The sequence below is a fragment of the Tamandua tetradactyla genome, chromosome 5 (assembly GCF_023851605.1).
Source record: "Tamandua tetradactyla isolate mTamTet1 chromosome 5, mTamTet1.pri, whole genome shotgun sequence".
NCBI lineage: Eukaryota > Metazoa > Chordata > Mammalia > Pilosa > Myrmecophagidae > Tamandua > Tamandua tetradactyla.
This window is the reverse complement of record NC_135331.1, coordinates 94,352,227-94,372,086: the sequence shown is the minus strand read 5'-3', so window position 1 is coordinate 94,372,086 and position 19,860 is coordinate 94,352,227. Positions and strand designations below refer to the sequence as shown.

Genomic DNA, 19,860 nt, shown 5'->3' with positions numbered 1-19,860 from the left:
AAAACAAAACAAAACAAAAACCAATTTCTCATAAAATTATTGCCCAAGGGCGGGCCACGGTGGCCCAGCAGGCAAGAATGCTTGCCTGCCATGCCAGAGGACCCGGGTTCGATTCCTGGTGCCTGCCCATGTTAAAAAAAAAAAAATCATTGCCCAAATTTTCATGTGTTGAATACGTTAGATCTGGAATTAACTTCTGAATTCCAGCTGAAAGAGGGGTTCACCCCACCCCAAACCGGGTAGGCAGTGACCTGCCTGCATAAAAAGGAAACACGACAGTGGGGAGGAAGTTAACAGTGCCCATCTGCTATGTCTATGATCTTGGACTTGACTTCTCAGGACGACATTCATCTGAAGTCTATCATCTGATACAGACATGTTCTGGATTGCAGTTGATGAGCTGGCAGTGTTTATTTATGAGACTCTGGGAGCTAGAAGGAAAGGAAGGTAAATGCACCAAAGGCCAGCTGAGTAACTGATGGGTTTTATTATTTTATTTCCAGGAAATGACATTTTGTTTTCACAAAGAAGAGGTATTCTATCCTCTCAAAACAGAGGCTGCCTTAGCGTTCCTGGGCAGCCAGGACATCTGTCCAAAACAAACATCAACAAAGATGCTTCTGAGGTATCAAAACAATAAACAACACCAACAATAAATTTAAAAAAAAAAAAAAAACAGAACAAAACCAGAACAACCCTTCAACATGTAGTGAAGCAGAGTCCATGAAGTACCCTTAAGCAGCCAGAGCCCTGCATACTGGTGGTGCTCCATGCAATGATGCAGCAGTGCTGACCAACAGTGATGGCTCCTGACAGAGGACTTTACTAGTGCAATCTCTGGCCAAACAAGGCTTCTCAAGATGATCTCCAGAACAGCCCAAGTCACATTCAGAGAGAATCCTCCAGACCCGTCCCAAGCCTCCATTGCCTGGGAATCTTCCAAGTGTTCTGGAGAATGACTTCAGGACAAGTTCTTTGCTTTGGAGAGAAAGAAAAGAGAAATAAATGGTGTGCCTGAAGTTCCCTCCTCTGGCCTCCATGCAGCCATCCTTGTTACCCTCAAACTTTTTCTCCACAGAGCATCCAGAGTGAACCTAGAAAATATCAGTCAGATCATGTCATTCTCTCTCAACCCCTGCTCCTCACTTCTCAGAGCAAAAGTTAAAGTCAAAGTCCTTTCAAAGGCCTACAAGGCCCTGTACTATCTGTACCCCTCCCAGCCCTGCCTCCTAACCTCACCTCTTATTCCTCTTCCATCATTCACTCCACTTCAGCAACACTGGCCACACTTCCCCTTTCCATTCCTCACCTCACTCTTTCCAGATAGCAACATGGATACTTCCTTCTTTCTTTACTTGAACATCACTTTCCTTGACTATCCTATCAAAATTTTAATGCCCTCCCCATCATTTCCTGTCACCCTTTCCTGCTTTATTTTCCCCATAGCACTAATCACATCTTACTAGACTTTTACTTCTGTGTACATTTCCAGTACCTAGAATGGTACTTGGCCCAAAGCTAGCCCTCAATAATTGTCTACTAAAGGAGGGAATTAATTATATCCTCCACTTATCTTCCCAGCCCTTTATTCTTCTCTTCTTCTGGGACACCAATGATTCTTATATCTATGCGCTGTGTATTGTCCATCATTTCCCTGAGATCCAATTCAAATTTTTCCATCTTTTTTGCCATTTTCTGTTTTCAATGTTCAAAACCAGTTATCCTGTCCTCTAGGTTGCTTATTCATTCTTCTGCCTCTTCAAATTTGCTGTTGTGTGTCTCTAGTATGTTTTTTTATTTGGTCTACAGCATCTTTAATCTCTGTGATATGTGCTATTTTTCTATTTATGCTCTTCTAGTGTCTTCTTGATCTCCTGTATGTCATTAGCCATCCCATGTATTTTATTTAGTAGAGTTATATGAACATCTTTGATTAGCTGTTCCAACATCTGTGTCTCCTCTCGTGTTTTAATTTGGTCATTAGGCTGGGCTAAATCTGTCTGCATCACGATATGCTTAGTGATCGTCTGCTGTCTTCCTGGCATGTAAATATCTTAATTGGTTTCCTTTTGGAAGTTGATTTCCTTCAGTAGTCTAAAGCCTTGTATTTGCAGGATGGATGTGGAACAGATGCAGGGCACAGGGTGGGACGTAACAGTGAGATGATGTGTTGCAGTGCAGGTATAGGTGCAGGGTGGGATGCTACACTGTTGCTCACGATGGGGAGGATGTAGCACAGGGGAGGATGTAGCTGTGCGGGTGTACAGGTCTAGGGGGCGAGTTCCTGGTATGCACTTGTCTAAGGCGCGTGGCCCTTTGTGCACATGGCCCTTTGTGTGCACGTGCAGAGTTCAGGGCAGTGTTGCACCTGTGTGGGCTAGGAGCAGATGTGGCCTGGCTGTGCAGGTCAGCACTTGCCCTGAGCTGGCGGGAGTTACTGGGGGCCGTGCGCATGTGCAAATCTGGGAGAGCCGATGTACATGTGCACAGAGCTTGGGGGGGCAGGGTAGTGTTCCATGACTGTATGGGCTGGGGGTGGAGGTAGCTTGGGTATAGAGGTAAGTGCCCGCAGCCTTTATGTGCTGTCAACCACCTGCAGGGGCAGGGACTGGGAGGTAGGGCTTGGGAAGCATGGAGCAAGACCACACTTTTGCAGGAGAGGTGAGTTGGGCTGAGGCAGGCATGCGTGCGCTTGGGATGGGGTTGTGGGGCAGGTACGCATGCAAGGGCAAGGTGTTGGCGGGGCAGGGGTGCTTGGAGTGTTGGGAGGGGGAGTGGGTGATGGGGTTCAGGTGTGTCGGGTATGGGGTGAGTAGTGGGTCGTGGGGATGCTCTGATAAGGGTAGCGTGTTCAAGGAATGTGGCTTGGCTTATTTCCTGGTCCCTAAAGGGGGGCATTAATTATATATACAAGAATAGGCAGGGAGAGGTGAGAGTTCCTCCTTTGTCCAAAGAGAAATAGTATGAGAGTGACCATTTAATAACCTCCAGTTTTTTCCAATAGCTTCTGCCTCCTCAATCCCAGGGAAGCAAGGATCTTGGCCTATATCAAGGACACAGTAAATCCAACCAAGAGATCATCCGCTTCTCTGAGACAGAGGTCTGGAATGCTTTCATGGGAGGACCAGAGGAATTGTAAAAGTTACTTTTCTCCTACTTCTGAGCAGTCGCTGAGGTGGTGGGCCTTGGGGCTCAGCATGCTTTCAGCCTTGGAGAGCCAAGAGAGTACCAAGAGGGGTCCCTTCCTTTCAGTTAATGGCCTCACCTAATAGTTCACAGGAAAATACAGAAGCCACAGAAAAATCCTCTTGCCTCCTGGGCTGGTTTGAAAGTATTATGCACCCCAGGAAAGCCATGTTTTAATACTGATTCAATCTTGTGGAGACAGTCATTTCTTCCAATCCTGATTCAATATTGCAAGGTGGGAACTTCTGATTAAATTATCTCCATGGATAGGTGGCGCATCCAATTGTGGGTGTAATCTGTGATTAGATGTAGATGCGACTCCACCCATTCCAGGTGGGTCTTCATTAGTTTACTGGAATCCTTTAAAAGAGGAAATATTTGGGAGAGAGCCAGAAATGAGATAAACAACAGAAGCTCAGAGCCAACAGAAACTTTACAGCAGAGCTGACACAGATATGGACACAGATGTTTGGAGATACTTGGAGCCCAGCAATTGTTGCCATGAGATGTTAAGCAAGCTAGAACCTGGAGAGAGCCGCCAGAATAGACAGAGCCAAGAGAATGGGCAGAGCTCTGGGGAAGCCACTAAGGAAGTCTGAAGAGAAAACTAGCAGATGTCACCATGTGCCTTTCCACCTGAGAGAAACATCATCAGCCTTCTTAAACCAAGGTATGTTTCCCTGGATGCCTTAATTTGGAAATGTTCACAGCCTTAGAACTGTAAACCTGCAAATTATTAAATTCCCCTCATGTAAAAGCCACTCCAGTTCTGGTATACTATATTCCAGCAGCTAACAAAGTAACACACCTCCCATCAAGCAAATTACCCTGCCTGCATTCCTACATTATACTCTTTCTGTAAAAGAGATGGGCCCTACTACCTAAGACTAAGTTCTTTACATGCTGCATTCCCTCTGCTCTTTTTACCTTCCAAGAATCTCTCCCTGTCCACTATCTTAGCTTCCCAGAATCTCTTTCTCTTCATGGTCCTTCCAATCAGCAAATGAACATGCTTAAATCTCTCATGTTTTAAACAAAACAAAACAAAAAACCCCTTTTAATCCCATTTCCTCCAACTACAGCCTTTACTTGTGGTGGTCCCCACTGCCAAATTTCTGGAAGAACTTGTCTATTCTTACTCTTCGCTCTTAATCATCTCACACTAACTGCATGATCTACTACAAACAGACTTTTGACTCTATCAGCCCCACATTCCTGCTACATCCAAAGTGCAATTTTTGATACTTATCTTGTTTATCTTCTCAGCAGCATTTCACACTACTGACTGCTCACTTCATAAACCTGCATTCATTCAGGACCTCTCTGGTGCAAGACATTGAGACTACCACAAGGAATAAGACAAAATCCCTGCCTTCAAGGGGTTTATATATCTTGGTGTAAGGGGTGCATGGGTAGTCCAGTGGTAGAATTCTCACCTGCCATGCAGGAGACCAGGATTCAATTCTCAGCCCATGCACTCAAAAAAAAACAAAAACAAAATATACAACAAAAATGGTGCTGCAATAATGGGATAGTCACATGGAAAATGAAATGTGACCCCATAGCATAGCATACCAAGAAAAATAATAATAATAAAAAATTTTAAAAATCTAAGTACAAGATCACTCCAACAAATATAATTTCAATCTGGTAAGTGCTTTGAAAGAAATAATAGAGAGATAAATAGGGGGTAATATGGGGGTGCTACTTCAAACATGGGTATACGGTCAGGAAGGATCAAAGCACACTATCCCAATTTGTCTGTGGCTCCACATCGCCTACCTTTTCCATCTCTCTGTTAAAATACAAGGAATCTAAATTGGAAAAGAAGAAGTAAAACGCTCACTATTTATAGATGATATACTATGTTGAAAACCCTGAAAAACCCACAGCAAAATTACTAGAGTGAATAAATGAATGCAACAAAGTGGCAGGTTACAAAATCAACACTCAAAAAATCTGTAGTGTTTCTTTAGACTAATAATGAGCAATCTGAGGGGACATGAAGAAAAAAATTACATTTGCAATTGCAACTAAAGCAATAAAATATTTAGGAATAAATTTAACTAAGGATATAAAAGACCGATAAAAAGAAAACTATAGGAAATTGCTAAAATAAATCACAGAAGATCTAAATAAATAGAAGGGGATATACTGTTCATGGATTGGAAGAATAAATACAGTTAAGATGTCAATTCTAGAAAAAAGAAATGAGCTTGAGGAGCCAAGATGGTAGCTTAGCGAGGTGTGGGATTTAGTTCGTCCTCCAAAATAGCTAATAAAGAGCCAGAAACAGTACAGAACAACTGCTGGGGCCAAGTCAGTGACACACAGCGTACCCCAGTTTGGACCAGCTGGACTGGCTGCAAGCCCCTCCAGAACTGTGAGTTCCCCAAGCTGTGGTGGCCGATACCCCTCCCCCACAGGCTGCTTCCCAGAGGGGAAAGGAAAGAAACTTTACTAGCAGCAGGGGTTGAGCACAACCAAATGCCAATTGTGGAATTAATTAACAAATTCTGGCTACTAAAAATAGGCCCCCAGCTCAGCTGAATTTTGAGTAAAACCAGAGGTGGCTGGTTTTTGCCCTAGCGCAGAGCTGGCAGGACTGACAGAAAAAGAAAAAAGAAAAAAAACAGGGTTTTTTTGGATCTGAAAAGGTCTGGGCCCTGCAGGAAAGGAGGGGCACACAGAACCTGGGGATACAGCTAGCAACATACCAACTTAAGCTCTTCATTGGCAAACCCAAGGAATGGGGTCCTGCTCTGAAAAGGATTTTTCTTTTTCTCTTTTGTGGCTGTGTTTCTATGGATTGATTACTCTTTGGACACAGCTGCAAAACTTCTCGGGCTCCACTGCCCCAAGCATAGGCAAAACAGGCTTGTCTGAGAGCTTGCCTAGAGCCTGTGCCTTCACCAGCAGAGGGGTAAGCCCAGCTCAGGTCGAATCCATCCCTAAAGGAATTCAGATCCCAGGGACTGGAAAAGGGAAGCAATTAAAGCCAGCCTACAACCTCTCCTCTGTCTTCACCATGCTCCCAGCAGGGAGAAAAGTACCACATACTGGACAGGATAGGAAAAACTCAGAGTCCAGAGATTTCATAGGAAAACCTTTTAATCTGCTGGTCTCACCCTCAGGGAAAACTGATGCAGGTGACTCTTTCCTCCTGAGAGGAATCCAGTTAGGTCTGGGAAAATCTGACTGGGGTCTATAATACCTAAGTAGACCCTCCTAAGGGGTGGGGGAAAGGCACAATATGGGCAGGGCAAGAAACAAAAAAACAAGAACTGAAAAATTCTGGTCTATTAAACAAAACCTAAGCTAGAGGAATAGAATAAGCTGAACTGAAGGTCAAGGAACAGAAAGACAAAAAAAAGTCATCCAGCAAGAAAACTCAAGGAAAAAAAAAGGGAAAACAATCTCCAGAATAAACTAATTAAGGTAATTAAATGCCTAGACATCAGCAAAAAAACCTCATTCACACTAGGAAAATTGCAGATATGGCCCATTCAAAGGCACAAACCAACAATTCAAATGAGATACAGGAGCTGAAACAACTAATTCAGAATATACAAACAGACATGGAAAACCTCATCAAAAATGAAATCAATGATTTGAGGGAGGATATAAAGAAGGCAAGGAATACTGTATGGTCTCACTGATGTGAACGGACATTCGAGAATAAATTTGGAATATGCCACTGGTAACAGAGTCCAGCAGGAGGTAGAAACAGGGTAAGATAATGGGCAATTGGAGCTGAAGGGATACAAACTGTGCAACAGGACTAGATACAAATCTCAAAAATGGACAGCACAATAATACCTAACTGTAAAGTAATCATGTTAAAACACTGAATGAAGCTGCATCTGAGCTATAGGTTTTTGTTTTGTTTTGTTTTGTTTTTACTATTATTACTTTTATTTTTTTCTCTATATTAACATTCTATATCTTTTTCGGTTGTGTTGCTAGTTCTTCTAAACCGATGCAAATGTACTAAGAAACGATGATCATGCATCTATGTGATGATGTTAAGAATTACTGATTGCATATGTAGAATGGTATGATTTCTAAATGTTGGGTTAATTTCTTTTTTTCCGTTAATTAAAAAAAAAAAAAGAGAAGGGGTAATTGGAGCTGAAGGGATACAGACTGTGCAACAGGACTGGATATAAAAACTCAGAAATGGACAGCACAATACTACCTAATTGTAATGCAATTATGTTAAAACACTGAATGAAGCTGCATGTGAGGTATAGGTTTTTTTCTCTCGATTATCGTTTTAATTCTTATTCTGTTGTCTTTTTATTTCTTTTTCTAAATCAATGCAAATGTACTAAGAAATGATGAATATGCAACTATGTGATGATATTAAGAATTACTGATTGTACATGTAGAATGGAATGATTTCTAAATGTTTTGTTAATTTTTTTTAATTAATAAAAAATTAAAAAAAAGAAGGCAAGGAATGAACAAAAAGAAGAAATCGAAAGTCTGAAAAAACAAATCACAGAACTTATAGGAACGAAAGGCACAGTAGAAGAGATGATAAAAACAATGGAAACCTATAATGACAGATTTCAAGAGGCAGAAGTCAGGATTAGTGAACTGGAGGACAGGACATCTGAAATCCAACAAGCAAAAAAATATATAGGGAAAAAAATGAAAAAATATGAGCAGGGATTCAGGGAAGTGAATGATAACATGAAGCGCACAAACATACGTGTTGTGGGTGTTCCAGAAGAAGAAGAGAAGGGAAAAGGAGGAGAAAAACTAGAGGGAGGAAATTATCACTGAAAATTTCCCAACTCTTATGAAAGACTTAAAATTACAGATCCAAGAAGTGCAGCATACCCCAAAGAGAACAGATCTAAACAGACATACTCCAGGACACTTACTAATCAGAATGTCAGATGTCAAAGAGAAAGAGAGAATGTTGAAAGCAGCAATAGAAAAACAATCCGTCACATACAAGGGAAGCCTAATAAGGCTATGCATAGATTTCTCAGCAGAAACCATGGAGGCAAGAACACAGTGGGATGATATATTTAAGATACTAAATGAGAAAAACTGCAAATCAAGAATTCTATATGCAGATGAACTGTCCTTCAAAAATGAGGGTGAAATTAAAACATTTGCAGACAAATATTCACTGAGAATATTTGTGACGAAGAGACCAGCTCTGCAAGGAATACTAAAGGGAGCACTAGAGACAGTTAAGAAAAGACAGGAGAGAGAGGTGTGGAGAAGAGTATAGAAATGAAGACTATCAGTAAAGGTAAGAAGAAGAAAAATGAGATATGACATATAAAATCCAAAAGGTAAAATGGTAGAAGGAAGTACTGCCCATACAGTAATAACACTGAATGCTAATGGATTAAACTCCCCAATCAAAAGACAGAGACTGGCAGAACTAATTAAAAACAGGACCCATCCATATGCTGCCTACAGGAAATCCATCTTAGACCTAAGGATAAACATAGGTTGAAAGTGAAAGGTTGGGAAAAGATATTCCATGCAAATAATAATCAGAAAAGAGCACGAGTAGCTATACTAATACCCAACAAATTAGGCTTCAAATGTAAGAGAGTTAAAAGAGACAAAGAAGGACATTATGTATTAATAAAAGGAACAATTCAACAAGGAGACATAACTGATCATGAATATTTATGAACCGAGCCAGAATGCTCCAAAATACATGAGGCAAACACTGAAAAGAGAAATAGGCACATCTGCCATAATAGTTGGAGACTTCAATTTCCACTCTTATAAATGGACGGAACATCTAGACAGAGGATCAATAAAGAAAGAGAGAATTTGAATAATACAATAAATGAGCTAGATGTAACAGACATATATAGAACATTACACCCCACAACAGCAGGATACAACTTTTTCTCAAGTGCTCATGGATCATTCTGAAGGACAGACCATATGCGGGGTCACAAAGCAACTCTCAATAAATTTAAAAAGATTGAAATCATACACAACACTTTCTCAGATCATAAAGGAATGAAGCTGCAAATCAATAACAGGCAGAGGGCCAACAAATTCACAAATATATGGAGGCTCCACAACACACTCTTAAACAACCAGTGGGTCAAGGAAATTACAAGAGAAATCAGTAAATATCTCGAGGCAAATGAAAATGAAAACACAACATATCAAAACTTACGGGATGCAGCAAACGCAGTGCTAAGAGGAAAATTTATTGCCATAAATGCCTGTATCAAAAAAGAAGAAAACAAAAATCAAGGAATTAACTGTCCACTTGGAAGAACTAGAGAAACAACAGTAAATTAACCCCAAAGCAAGCAAAAGGAAAGAAATAATGAAGATTAGAGTAGAAATAAATGAAATTGAGAACATGAAAACAATTGAGAAAATCAATAAAACCGTAAGTTGGTTCTACGAGAAAATCAGTAAGATCGATGGACCCTTAGGGAGGCTGACAAAAAGAAGAGAGAGGATGCAAATAAATGAAATCAGAAATGGAAGAGGAGACATAACCACTGACCCAACAGAAATAAAGGAAGTAATGAGAGGATACTATGAGCAACTTTATGCTAATAAATTCGATAATGTAGATGAAATGGACAATTTCCTAGAAAGGCATGAACAACCAACATTGACTCAAGAATGAACAGACGACCTCAACAAACCAATCACAAGTAAAGAAATTGAATCAGTCATTAAGAAGTTCCCCAAAAAGAAAAGTCCAGGACCAGATGGCTGCACATGTGAATTCTACCAAACATTCAAGGAAGAATTAGTACCAATCCTGCTCAAACTCTTCAAAAAAATTAAAGAGGAGAGAAAGCTACCTAACTCATTCTACGAAGCAACATCACCCTCATATGAAAGCAAGACAAAGATGTTCAAGAAAAGAAATCTACAGGCCAATCTCTCTAATGAATATAGACACAAAAATCCTCAACAAAACTCATGCAAATTGAACCCAGCAGCACATCAAAAAAATTATACATCATGACCAGGTAGGATTCATCCCAGGTACGCAAGAATGGTTCAACATAAGAAAATCAATTAATGTAATACACCATATCAACAAATCAAAACAGAAAAACCACATGATCATTTCAATTGATGCAGAAAAGGCATTTGACATATTCAACATCCTTTCTTATTGAAAACACTTCAAAAGACAGGAAAAGAAGGGAACTTCCTCAACATAATAAAGGGAATATATGAAAAGCCCACAGCTAACATCATCCTCACTGGAGAAGAACAGAAAACTTTCCCCCTAAGATCAGGAACAGTATAAGGATGTCCACTATCACCACTTTTATTCCACATTGTGTTGAAAGTTCTAGCCAGAGCAATTAGACAAGAAAAAGAAATACAAGGCATCAAAATTGGAAAGGAAGAAGTAAAACCCTCACTGTTTGCAGATGACATAATACTAACTGTTGAAAACCCTGAAAAATCCACAGCAAAACTATGAGAGCTAAAATGAGTAAAGAAAAGTGGCAGGTTACAAGATCAACACTCAAAAATCTATAGTGTTTCTATACACTAGTAATGAACAATCTGACAGGGAAATCAAGAAAAAAATTCCATTTACAACAGCAACCAAAAGAATAAAATATTTAGGAATAAGCTTAACTAAAGATACAAAAGACCTGTACGAAGAAAACTACAATAAATTGTCCAAAAAAATCAGAGAAGACTTAAATAAATGGAAGGGCATACCATGTTCATGGATTGGAAGACTAAATATAGTTAAGATGTCAATTCTACCTAAATGGATTGACAGATTCAATGCAATATCAATTAAAATCCCAAAACTTACTTGTCTGGAGGTGCAGGGTGTCCTGAATAGCTAAAAATAACCTGAGGAAGAAAAATGAAGTTGGAGGTCTCATGCTATCTGACTTTAAGGCGTATTATGAAGCTATCGTGGTCAAAACAGCATGGTACTGGCATAAAGATAGATATACTGACCAATGGAATAGAAAAGAGTGTGCAGATATAGACCCTCTCATCTATGGACAATTGATCTTTGATAAGGCAGTCAAGCCAACTCACCTGGGACAGAACAGTCTCTTCAATAAATGGGGCCTAGGGAACTGGATATCCACATGCAAAAGAATGAAAGAGGACCCATATCTCACACCCTATATAAAAGTTAACTCAAAATGGATCAAACACCTAAACATTAGATCTAAGACCATAAAACTGCTAGAAGAAAATATAGGGAAATATCTTATAAATCTTACACTTGGAGGCGGTTTTATAGACCTTACACCCAAAGCAAGAGCACTGAAGAAATAAATAAATAAATGGGAACTCCTCAAAATTAAACACTTTTGCGCATCAAAGAACTTCATCAAGAAAGTAGAAAGACAGCCCACACAATGGGAGACAGTATTTGGAAACGACATATCAGATAAAGGTCTACTATCCAGAATTTATAAAGAGATTGTTCAACTCAACAAGAAAAAGACAGCCAATCCAATTACAAAATGGAAAAAGACTTGAATAGACACTTCTCAGAGGAGGAAATACAAATGGCCAAAAGGCACATGAAGAGATGCTCAACTTCCCTGGCCATTAGAGAAATGCAAATCAAAACCACAATGAGATATCATCTCACACCCATCAGAATGGCCATTATCAACAAAACAGAAAATGACAACTGCTGGAGAGGATGTGGAGAAAGAGGCACACTGATCCATTGTTGGTGGGAATGCCAAATGGTGCAACCACTGTGGAAGGTAGTTTGGCGGTTCCTCAAAAAGCTGAATATAGAATTGCCATACAACCTGGCAATACCATTGGTAGGTATCTACTCAAAGGACACAAGGGCAAAGACACAAACAGACATTGGCACACCAATGTTTATAGCAGCCAAAATGTCCATCAACAGACGAGTGGCTAAACAAACTGTGGTATATACATACGATGGAATATTATGCAGCTCTAAGACAGAATAAAGTTATGAAGTTTGCAACAACATGGATGGACCTTGAGGACATTATGCTGAGTGAGATTAGCCAGAAACAAAAGGACAATACTGTATGGTCTCACTGATATGAACTGACATTAGTGAATAAACTTGGACTATTTCGTTGGTAACAGAGACCATCAGGAGATAGAAATAGGGTAAGACATTGGGTAATTGGAGCTGCAGGGATACAGACTGTGCAACAGGACTGAATGTAAAAACCCAGAAATGTATAGCACAATACTACCTAACTGTAATACTATTTTGTTAAAACACTGAATGAAGCTGCATGTGAGAATGACAGAGGGAGGAGGGCTGGGGGCATAAATGAAATCAGAAAGAAAGATAGATGTTAAAGATTGAGATGGTATAATCTAGGAATGCCTAGAGTGTATAATAATAGAGATTAAGTGTACAAATTTTAAAAACGTTTTTGCATGAGGAAGAACAGAGGAATGTCATTACTGCAGGGTGCTGAAAACAGATGGTAATTAATATTTTAAAATGTCACCTTATGTGTGAGACTAATGCAAAAAAATGTTTATTTGGTACAAAATTCACATTTCGACTAGTGCATTTCCTAATATAACTTATGTAGATAGTTTGATTGAACACCATAAGTACTTGGAATATCAGGTAGGACATGAGATTTTGTTGGTTTGCCCAGAGTGATGCCCCGATGAATTCCAGAGTGATTCAATCAGTGAGTGGGAAAGTATTTGCAAAGACCCCTTGGGGAAATGGTGAGAACAGGGAGAAATTCAAATTCCCCAAGTTGAATTCTTGATATTCACACAAGCAGAGTGGACAACCAAAGCTATAGGCTGACCTCCAGTCGTGTGGTTTGTTCATATGAAACTTAATCCCACAAAGGATAGGTCAAGTCTACTTAAAATTTAAGCCTAAGAGTTACCCCCAAGAGAGCCTCTTTTGTTGCTCAGATGTGGCCTCTCTCTCCAGCCAGCACAACAAACAATCTCACCACCCTCCCCCTGTCTACGTGGGACATGACTCCCAGGGGTGTGGACCTTCCTGGCAACGTAAGACAGAAATCCTAGAATGAGCTGAGACTCAGCATCAAGGGATTGAGAAAAACCCTAGAATGAGCTGAAACTGAGCATCAAGGGATTGAGAAAACCTTCTTGACCAAAAGGGGGAAGAGTGAAATGAGACAAAGTGTCAATGGCTGAGAGTCTCCAAATAGAGTCGAGAGGTTATCCTGGAGGTTATTCTTATGCACTGAGTAGATATCACCATGTTATTAAATATGTAAGGGAGAGGCTGGAGGGAACTGCCTGAAAATGGAGCTGTGTTGCAGTAGCCATGTTTCTTGAAGATGACTGAATAATGATATAGCTTTCACAATGTGACTGTGTGATTGTGAAAACCTTGTGTCTGATGCTTCTTTTATCTACCTTGTCAACAGATGAGTAGAATATGTGGAATAAAAATAAATAATAGGGGGAACAAATGTTAAAATAAATTTAGTTTGAAATGCGAGTGATCAGTGAAAGCGAGGGGTAAGGGGTATGGTAGGTACAATTTTTCTTTTCCTTTTTCATTTTATTTCTTTTTTTATTGTCTTTTTATTTCTTTTTCTGAATGGATGCAAATGTTCTAAGAAATGATGAATATGCAACTAAGTGATGATATTGTGAATTACTGATTAACTATGTTAATTTTTATTTCATTTGTTGATTTTTTAAATTAATAAATAAATTTTAAAAAAACATCAAAATGAGATATCATATCACACCCATCAGAATGGCCATTATCAATAAAACAGTAAATGACAAGTGCTGGAGAGGATGTGGAGAAAGAGGCACACTTATCCATTGCTGGTGGGAATGTCAAATGGTACAACCGCTGTGGAAGGCAGTTGGGCAGTTCCTCAGGAAGCTAAATATAGAATTGCCATATGATCCAGCAATACCATTGCTAGGTATCTGTTCAGAGAATATGAGGGCAAGGACACAAAGGGACATTTGCACACCAATGTTTATAGCAGCATTATTTACAATTGTGAAGTGATGGAAACAACCAAAATGTCCCTCAACAGACGAGTGGCTAAATAAACTATGGTATATACATATGATGGAATATTATGCAGCTGTAAGACAGAATAAAGTTAAGAAGTATGCAACAACATGGATGATCCTTAAGGACATTATGCTGAGTGAGATTAGCCAGAAACAAAAGGACAAATACTGTATGGTCTCACTGATATGAACGGACATTAGTGAATAAACTTAGAGAATTTCATTGGTAACAGAGATCATCAGGAGATAGAAACAGGGTAAGATATTGGGTAATTGGAGCTGAAGGGATACAGATTGTATAACAGGACTGATTGTAAAAACTCAGAAATGAATAGCACAATACTACCTAACTGTAATACAATTATGTTAGAACACTGAATGAAGCTGAATGTGAGAATGATAGAGGGAGGAGGGCTGGGGGCACAAATGAAATCAGAAAGAAAGATGATAAAGACTGAGATGGTATAATCTAGGAATGCCTAGAGTATATAATGATGGTGACTAAATGTACAAATTTAAAACTGTTTTTGCATGAGGAAGAACAAAGAAATGTCATTACTGTAGGGTGTTGAAAATTGATAGTAATTAATATTAAAAAATTTTAATTTATGTGTGAGACTAAAGCAAAAAATGTTTATTTGGTACAAAATTCATATTTTGACTAGTGCATTTCCTAATATAACTTATGTGGACAGCTTAACTGAACACCATAAGTACATGGACCTTGAGTAGGAAATGAGATTTTGTTGGTTTGTCCAGAGTGATGCCCCAATAAATCCCAGAGTAATTTGAACAGTGAATAAATAAGTATTTGCAAAGTCCCCTTTGGGGAATGGTGAGAAAGGGGGATAATTCAACTTCCCCAAGTTTAATTCTTAATATTCTCACAAGCAGTGGGAACAACCAATGCAACAGGCTGAGCCCCCAATCTTGGGGGTTGTTCATATGAAACTTAATCCCACAAAGGATAGGTCAAGCCTACTTAAAATTAGGCCTAAGAGTCACCCCCAACAGAACCTCTTTTGTTGCTCAGATGTGGCCTCTCTCTCCAGCCAACACAAGGAAAGTCACTGCCTTCCCCCTGACTACATGAGACATGACTCCCAGGGGTGTGGACCTTCCTGGCAACGTGGGACAGAAATCCGAGAATAAGCTGAGACCCAGCATCAAGGGATTGAGAAACCCCTAGAATGAGATGAGATCAGCATCAAGGGATTGAGAAAACCTTCTCGACCAAAAGGGTGAAGAAAGAAATGAGACAAAATAAAGTGTCAATGACTGAGATTCCAAACAGAGTTGAGAGGTAATCCTGGAGGTTATTCTTACGCATTAAATAGATATCACCTTGCTAGTCAAGATGGAATGGAGAGCTGGAGGGAACTGCCTGAAAATGTAGAGCTGTGTTCCAGTAGCCATGTTTCTTGAAGATGATTATATAATGATACAGCTTTCACAATGTGACTGTGTGATTGTAAAAACCTTGTGTATGATGCTTCTTTTATCTACCTTATCAACAGATGTGTAAAACATATGAAATAAAAATAAATAATAGGGGGAACAAATGTTAAAATAAACTTAGATTGAAATGCTAGTGATCAGTGAAAGGCAGGGGTAAGGGTTATGGTATGTATGAATTTTTTTCTGTTGTCTTTTCTTTTTCTGAATTGATGCAAATGTTCTAAGAAATGATCATGATGATGAATATGCAACTATGTGATGATATTGTGAATTACTGATTAACAGGTATTTTGAAGCTACAGTGGTCAAAATAGCATGGTACTGGCATAAAGATATATATATTGACCAATGGAATCAAATAGAGTTTTCAGATATAGACCCTCTCATCTCTGGACAATTGATCTTTGATAAGGCAGTCAAGCCATTCCACTTGGGACAGAACAGTCTCTTCAATAAATGGTGCTTGGAGAACTGGATATTCACATGGAAAAGAATGAAAGACGATCCATATCTCACACCCTATACAGAAATTAACTCCAAATGGATCAAAGACATAAACATTAAAACTAAGACCATAAAACTTTTAGAAGAAAATGTAGAGAAATATCTTATAAAACTCATAATAGGAGGCAGTTTCCTAGATCTTACACCCAAAGCACAAGCACTGAGAAAGAACAGATAAATGGAAACACCTCAAAATTAAATACTATCGTGCATCAAACAACCGTGAGAACAAAGTAAAACACAGCCTACACAATGGGAGACAATATTTGGAAACGACATATCAGATAAGGGTCTAGTACCAGAATATATAATGAGATTGTTCAACCCAACAACAGAAAGACAACCCAATTACAAAATGGGCAAAAGACATAAACAGACACTTTTCAGAAGAGGAAATACAAATGACTTAAAGGCACATGAAAAGATGCTCAACTTCCCTGGCTATTAGGGAGATGCAAATCAAAACCACAATGAGGTATCATCTCACACCCACCAGAATGGCCATTATCAATAAAACAGAAAATGACAAATGCTGGAGAGAATGTGGAGAAAGGCACATTTATCCACTGCTGGTGGGAATGTAAAATGGTACAATCGCTGTGAACGTAGTTGGGCAGCTCCTCAGGAAGATAAATATAGAATTGCCATATGATCCAGCAATACCACTGCTAGGTATGTGTTCAGAGAATATGAGGGCAAGGACACAAAGGGACATTTGCACACCAATGTTTATAGCAGCATTATTTACAATTGCAAAGAGACGGAAACAGCCCAATGTCCATCAAAAGATGAGTGGCTAAACACGTGGTGGTATATACATACGATGGAATATTACACAGCTGTATGACAGAATAAAGTCATGAAGCATGTAACAACATGGATGGACCTTGAGGACATTATGCTGAGTGATATTAGCCAAAAATGAAAGGACAAAGACTGTATGGTCTCACTGATAAGAACTAACGTTAATAAATGAACTTGGAAAATTTCAGATAAGAAAAGAGGTCATTAGGAGATAGAAATAGGGTAGATATTGGGTAATTGGAGCTGAAGGTATAGACTGTCCAACAGGACTGACTAAGAATTCAGAAATGGATAGCATAATACTACATATTAAAGCACAATAATTTAAGTACGCTGAATGAAGCTGAATGTGAGAATGACAGAGGGAGGAAGGCTGGGGGCACATATGAAAGATAGACAATAAAGAATGAGATGGTATAATCTAGGAGTGTCTAGAGTGTACAATGATAGTGACTAAATATACAAATTAAAAAATGTTTTTGTAATTCTGTCCATATCCAATATGTCTTCAGGCAAGCAAAGGATAAAAAAAAAAAAAAAAAAGTTTTCGCATGAGGAAGAACAAAGGAATGTCAATATAGCAGTGTGTTGGAAATAGATGGTCATTCATACTTTAAAACTTCAACTTCAGTGTGAGAAGAAAGCAAAAAATGTTTATTTGGTATAAAATTTATATATAAATTTATATTGACCAGTGCATTTCCTAATATAACTTATATGGACAGGTTAATTGAACACCGTAACTACATGGAACTTTGAATAGGGCATGAGATTTTGTAGGTTTGTCCAATGTAATGCACCAATAAATCCCAGAGTGATCTGAACAGTGAATAAAGAAGTATTTGCAAAGTCCCTTTGGGGGAATGGCGAGAAAGGGAGAAATATTCAACTTCCCCATTTGGAGAATTCCTGATATTCTCACAATCAGTGGGGAAAACCAAATCAATAGACCAAGCCCTCAACCTTGGGGATTGTTCATATGAAACTTATCCCTGCAAAGGATAGGCTAGGCCTACTAAAAATCAGGCCTAAGAGTCACCCACAGAGAACATCTTTTGTTGCTCAGGCGTGGCTTCTCTCTCTCTCAACAAACATGTCAAGCAAACTCACTGCCCTTCCCCTCTCTTCATGGGACATGACTTAAGGGATGTAAACCTCCCTGGCAACATGGGACAGAAATCCTAGAATGAGTTGGGGTTCAGCATCACAGGATTAAGAAAACCTTCTTGACCGAAAGGGGCAAGTGAGAAATGAGACAAAATAAAGTATCAGTGGCTGAGAGATTTCAAACAGCCAAGAAGTTATCCTGGAGGTTATTCTTATGCATTATACAGATAATCCCTTTTTAGTTTAAGGTATAATAGAGAGGCTAGACAGAAGCGCCTGAAACTGTAGAGCTGTGTTCCAGTAGCCATGTTTCTTGACTAAGAATGTATAATGATATAGCTTTTGCAATGTGACTATGTGATTGTGAAAACCTTGTGTCTGCTGCTCCTTTTATCTATGGTATGGACAGATAAGTAAAAAATATGGATAAAAAATAAAATAATGGGGGAACAAATGTTAAAATAAATTTAGTAGACTGAAATATTAGCGACCAATAAAAGGGAGTGGTAAGGTGTATAGAAAAAAATAGGGCACAAAGGTTAAAATATATTGAGTAGATGGAAATACTAGTGGTCAATGAGAGGGAGGGATGAGGGGTATGGTATGAATGAGCTCTTTCTTTTTATTTCTTTTTCTGCCGTGATGCAAATGTTCTAAAAAACTGATCATGATCATGGTGACGACTATACTACTATGTGATGATATTGTGAGCCACTGATTGAACACCATGTGTGGAATGTTTGCATGTTAAGAATGTTCATGTTTTTACGTTGTTTGGGTTTGTCAAGAAAAAAAATCCCAAAAACTTACTTTGCAGAAATAGAAAACGAATAACCAAATTTATTTGGAAGGGCAGCATGCCCTGATAGCTAAAAATTCCTTGAGAAAGAAAAATGAAGTCAGAGGTCTCAAACTACCAAACTTTAAAGCATATTACGAAGCCACAGTGGCCAAAACAGCATGGTACTGAAATAAAGATAGATATACTGACCAATGGAATCGAATACAGTGTTCAGATGTAGACCCTCTCATCTATGGACAATTGCTTTTTGATAAGGCAGTCAAGCCAACTCACTTGTAACAGAGCAGCCCCTTCAATAAATGGTGCTTGGAGAACTGGATATTCACATGCAAAAGAACGAAAGAGAATCCATATCTCATCCCTTAAACAATAATTAACTGAATACAGATCAAAGACCTAAACATTAGAGCTAAAACCATAAAACTTTTAGAAGGAAATGTAGGAAAATATCTTATACAACTTGTAATATGAGGTGGTTGCCTTGATCTTACACCCAAAGCATGAGGACTGAAGAAAGACATAGATAAATGGGAACTCCTCAAAGTTAAACACCTCTGTACATCAAAGAACATTGTCAAAAAAAGTAAAAACGCAGCCTATGTAATGGGAGATAGTATTTGGAAACGACATATTAGATAAGGGTTTAGTATCCAGAATATATAAAGAGAGTCTTTAATTCAACAACAAAAAACAACCTAATTTAAAAACGGGCAAAAGACATTAACAGACACTTCTCAGAAGAGGAAATATGAAAAGATGCTCAACTTCACTAGCTATCAGGGAAATGCAAATCAAAACCACAATGAGATATCATCTCACACCCATCAGAATGGCCATTATAAAAAAAATAGTAAATGACAAGTGCTGGAGAATATGGAGAAGGAGGCACACTTATCCACTGTTGGTGGAAATGTAAAATGGTACAACCATGGTGGAAAGCAGTTTGGTGGTTCCTCAGGAAGCTAAGTATAGAATTGCCAGATGATCCAGAAATAGGTAGC

General features: G+C 38.9%; 1 protein-coding gene across 1 annotated transcript in view; it reads right to left on the bottom strand.

The window, feature by feature from the left end:
* Positions 1-468: 468 nt before the first annotated feature.
* Positions 469-19,860, bottom strand: part of RNF8 (ring finger protein 8) — a 76,951-nt gene continuing 57,559 nt past the window's right edge. Inside the window, exon 8 of the mRNA XM_077161661.1 lies at positions 469-978. Coding sequence (XP_077017776.1) covers positions 962-978 — 17 coding nt within the window. The 3' untranslated portion in view covers positions 469-961. The remainder of the gene's footprint in view (positions 979-19,860) is intronic.